Source organism: Etheostoma spectabile, chromosome 5 (genome assembly GCF_008692095.1).
Source record: "Etheostoma spectabile isolate EspeVRDwgs_2016 chromosome 5, UIUC_Espe_1.0, whole genome shotgun sequence".
NCBI classification, from domain to species: Eukaryota; Metazoa; Chordata; class Actinopteri; order Perciformes; family Percidae; genus Etheostoma; species Etheostoma spectabile.
In genome coordinates, this window is record NC_045737.1 from 15,826,059 (window position 1) to 15,829,959 (window position 3,901).

Genomic DNA, 3,901 nt, shown 5'->3' on the forward strand with positions numbered 1-3,901 from the left:
ATATATATACACAGTATATATATATATATATATATATATAAATCTGGGTGAAAGAGCAGCGCATGTCCGTCCCTCATTACCACCACTGAGGTGCCCTTGAGCAAAGCCCTTAACCTCCAACCGCTCCGGTGGAGCTGCTCAGGGTACTGGGCAGCTTCCAGGTATGATTGTGTAACTGTGTGAATGTGAACAGGGCATTCCTGCAAAAGAGAGGCTGCCTCTCAATGAACCTTCCTGAATAATTAAAGTTTAAATGAAAAATTTATGCGCGCGCACACACACACACACACACACACACACACTATGAATATTGTCTTATAATAAACACTTAAACATGTACTATAAGTGTTTTATAAAAACATTATGTATAATAGTAAATGTTATATGGTGCTCATAAATGCTAAATAAGGAAGGTTGAAGTGTTACAAAATCCCTTCATAACTTATGTTTTTCAGCTCATACAAATAATATATCTTTGAAGGCTATGTTAATACACATACAGGATTATGTCACTTTTCCTGATTTCTAGCATTGGATGCTAACAACACAGTAAAATGAAGTGTGTCATGTAAAGGAAACACTTTCTTTGGCTGACTTACCCACTGATGACACCATTTTGGAAGCCCAAGTGCTCAGCAAAAGATTCCTACAACAGAGAACATTTACCTTTTTAAATAATTAACTAACATCCACAATATGAATTTGTCCTGTTCTGTCCTGGGGATAGACTTCCAAACCCAAGTCCCTCTTCTTAAAAATTAAGCCAGGAACTTTGTGTATTGTAACGGCAGACTGATTATTACTTTAAATCTTTACGTTTACAAATGTTTTCTTATGAGAGACTTGTTTTAAAGTTATAACAAGAACATAAACACATCCCAGATGTTAGTGCTTAAACAAAAACTTGAACAAAAAAATAAATTACCAAAAAAAAGGGGGTACCTCTCCAAGGCAAGCCAAGGAAGGCCATATCTCACCATGTTAATGCAGTGTCAATTTTCCTAGTTGGGAAGTCAGCTTTCAATTATTCTGCCACCACATGAATGCTGCACAAACACCCTATCTACTAGTAAAAAAAATAATGTGTGTATCCTCCTTGTGATTAGGATCCACTCCCAAATGTAATGTGTCATGCTACACCCTTTCACCAAGTTTCATGAAAATCGGGGCCGAAGTGGAAACCAGTGTCATATTTTCCTTTGTCAGTATTTATAAGCTTTTAAGAGCCAGTATCAGCGATCCTGGTGTTAGCAGCACTCACCTCAATGTGCTGGAACATGTATGGATGGTTGCAGATCTTCTTCAGCTGCATGATAGTGTTCATCAGGGTCTTTGCTCCTCCTTTGCCCTGGAGAAAATTGTAACATGAATGAAAAACAATAAATGCCAGATCGAAACAATGATACTTGTCTTTATGCTAGTTTAAACCTGCAATGACAGCATTAACATATATCACTGCCATTTCTCTCAACTGAGATCACAGCCACACTGACAAACACAAAGAAAGTTGTGTGGAGCTCATAGTTTTAATTAGCTTTGCAGCAACTCATTTGGCAATGGCTTGAATGTAATAATAACGTTCATTATTATCACAAAGTTACGCACAAAAGCTTTCAGGCTAAGGCTAAAAGCTTTGATCTAGCTTCAGAAGTTCAATGAAAGCTGCAATATACTTTTCATCTTTTGAAAAACTTCAGTGCAACTGTAACTCCAGTTATATAACAAAACTCAGGGACCTTCTTATGTCAGCAACAAACCCTAAAAAAGTTCACCTTTTTGTCTTTCTCTGATCCGTCAGTGAGAAGGATGCCTCTCTGCATGTGGCGGTACAAAACCTTCTGTATGGCAGACATGTCACATTTTACGACATACTCCACCTGTGTGAATGACAAAAGACAAATCCATAAAAGAGAAACAGTGGTACATTTTATACACTTCATTGTTGACTCTATGAGGGGGAAAAAATCAGTTAGTAAGGGAGGAAATATAAAGCAAGAGAAAAGGAAGGAGGGAAAGGAAGGCACAATACAGTGCAGATACCGTCCCATAATTTACATACAAAGGACAATCTATACAGTAAGTCATGCAAGTCTTTACATTTATAAACTTCTAGAAAGTTACTTATGTTTTAAATAATCTGGCCTGGATAAAGATTGATCTCAGAAGCTAGGAGTGTTCGTCTTCTTAAGTTCAAGTTCTTTACTGTCCTATGCAAAAACAGTGAGTTGTCATTGGCAATGACATTCTTGAATCTCAGGCTCCTTCCAACTGTGCTCTTACAGATATGTATTAAAATAATAATTTTAACTAGAATCTAAGACATACAAATATAAATCATAGGAATAAAATATATTGTAAAAGATTAAAGATCGGTAGATCAATAGCTGAATGAGTTTGTGTGTTTGATTTTTTTTAAAACATCATTGCTCATTTTACATTAAACAATGCTTAACAAAAAATACCAAGCACGTTAAAATTTAAAACTTGAAAAAAAGCATGTATTGCTGGTTCCTGGAGCTTCTAAAGATTCGGCTTGTCTCGTCCAGGAGGGTCGGAGTCACTCAATGATCTAAGATCATTTCTCAGAGTGCCTTCTGTTTTGTTGTCTTTGGAAAACACCTCTTAATCTTAACAAAATGGCTTTTACGATCATCTTAGCCAGAAGATGCTTCTGGGAAAAAGGGATGGTCAGTGTTGTTTTATTAATTTAAGATGATAACAAGGCATTCGTGTTGCCTTGATAAATTCATTTACACCCGGGCCACAGATAATATTGGATCTTTAAGAGGAAAGGATGCACATCATTTTCAGGTTTCTGCACAGCTCTGACACAGTGGCCTGATGTGCCAGATATCCAGAGCAATTGAAAATACATTTCTCTCTGACCCACGGTGTAATAAGGACATGTACAACAAGTATAATATAAAAAGTCAGACATGTACAAATACAGACAAAACAGAAAACAATACAGATATTTGTGTTAATTTACGTCAAACTCTGTGCCCCTGAGTTTTCATTTAAAGAGTGTACAGCCCCAAAATTTGACTAAAAAAATGATTATATTTGGATCGTTAATACGTGACCATGAAATAAGCAAGATAAGACACGTAAAAACACACACTGTAGAGGTTATTAACCACATAATTGGAATTAATTATGGTAATGGCATTGCTCCTTCCTCTGTACACAAAAACATGGTCTGTTGTACATTTGCCAATGTTTAGTTGGAATACGCAAATTAATGAAAACGGTTAAGTTTCTGCAAACAATGCAGCAGATATTATCAGGTTGCATCAAATCAAGTTTGTATGTTTAATCTCACCTTCTCTGGCAGCTGAGACTCCACCTCCTTCTTCAGTCTGCGTAGCAGGAAGGGGCGGAGCACTTTATGCAAACGCCGGATTATCAGGATGGTCTCCTCCTCATTCAGGTCGACCTAAAAAAAAAAATCAGAAAGCATGATACATGACAGAATGTTGTTATGGATACGAGGAAGCAGGATGAAGCACCACAGTAACACGCTGTGACCCACTAATGAGTCCTTAACACTGTAGTATAACAAAATAAAAAAAACAACAATACATAATACATATGAATTATAAATTATTCATGTTACACATAAATACTATGAATGTGCAACTGTGTCTGAATTCTCCCGTTTGCATTTCTCAATGTTCAGAACTTTACAATAACTAAAAGATATTTGCTCAGAGAAATACCAGCATGCTTAGCGGCTACTAGGATTGTTAAAAGAAGACACTGTTTGATTCTCCCAAACAGTTCAGCTATGCTTATTATTAGTTCTTATTATTTGAATTTTCTTTGCAAAGTGACCTGCTGGTTAGAGCCAACCCTAAAACAAATTTACAAACTCAAACAAGGTTATGGGGAGTTATGGTTT

At 36.4% G+C, this 3,901-nt stretch overlaps 1 protein-coding gene and 1 long non-coding RNA gene across 4 annotated transcripts in view; one reads left to right on the forward strand and one right to left on the reverse strand.

Annotated features, from left to right (window-relative positions):
- The window catches only part of smarca2 (SWI/SNF related BAF chromatin remodeling complex subunit ATPase 2), a 52,914-nt gene that overhangs the window by 20,435 nt on the left and 28,578 nt on the right, over positions 1-3,901 (reverse strand). For all 3 annotated transcript variants that reach the window (XM_032515882.1, XM_032515881.1, XM_032515879.1), the window contains 4 exons: positions 3,323-3,436; positions 1,773-1,877; positions 1,262-1,348; positions 600-646 (listed from right to left, as the gene is read on the reverse strand). In XM_032515882.1, the coding sequence (XP_032371773.1) occupies positions 600-646; positions 1,262-1,348; positions 1,773-1,877; positions 3,323-3,436 (353 nt within the window). The remainder of the gene's footprint in view (positions 1-599; positions 647-1,261; positions 1,349-1,772; positions 1,878-3,322; positions 3,437-3,901) is intronic.
- Positions 1-3,901, forward strand: part of LOC116689342 (uncharacterized) — an 18,490-nt gene that overhangs the window by 2,441 nt on the left and 12,148 nt on the right. The window lies entirely within an intron of this gene.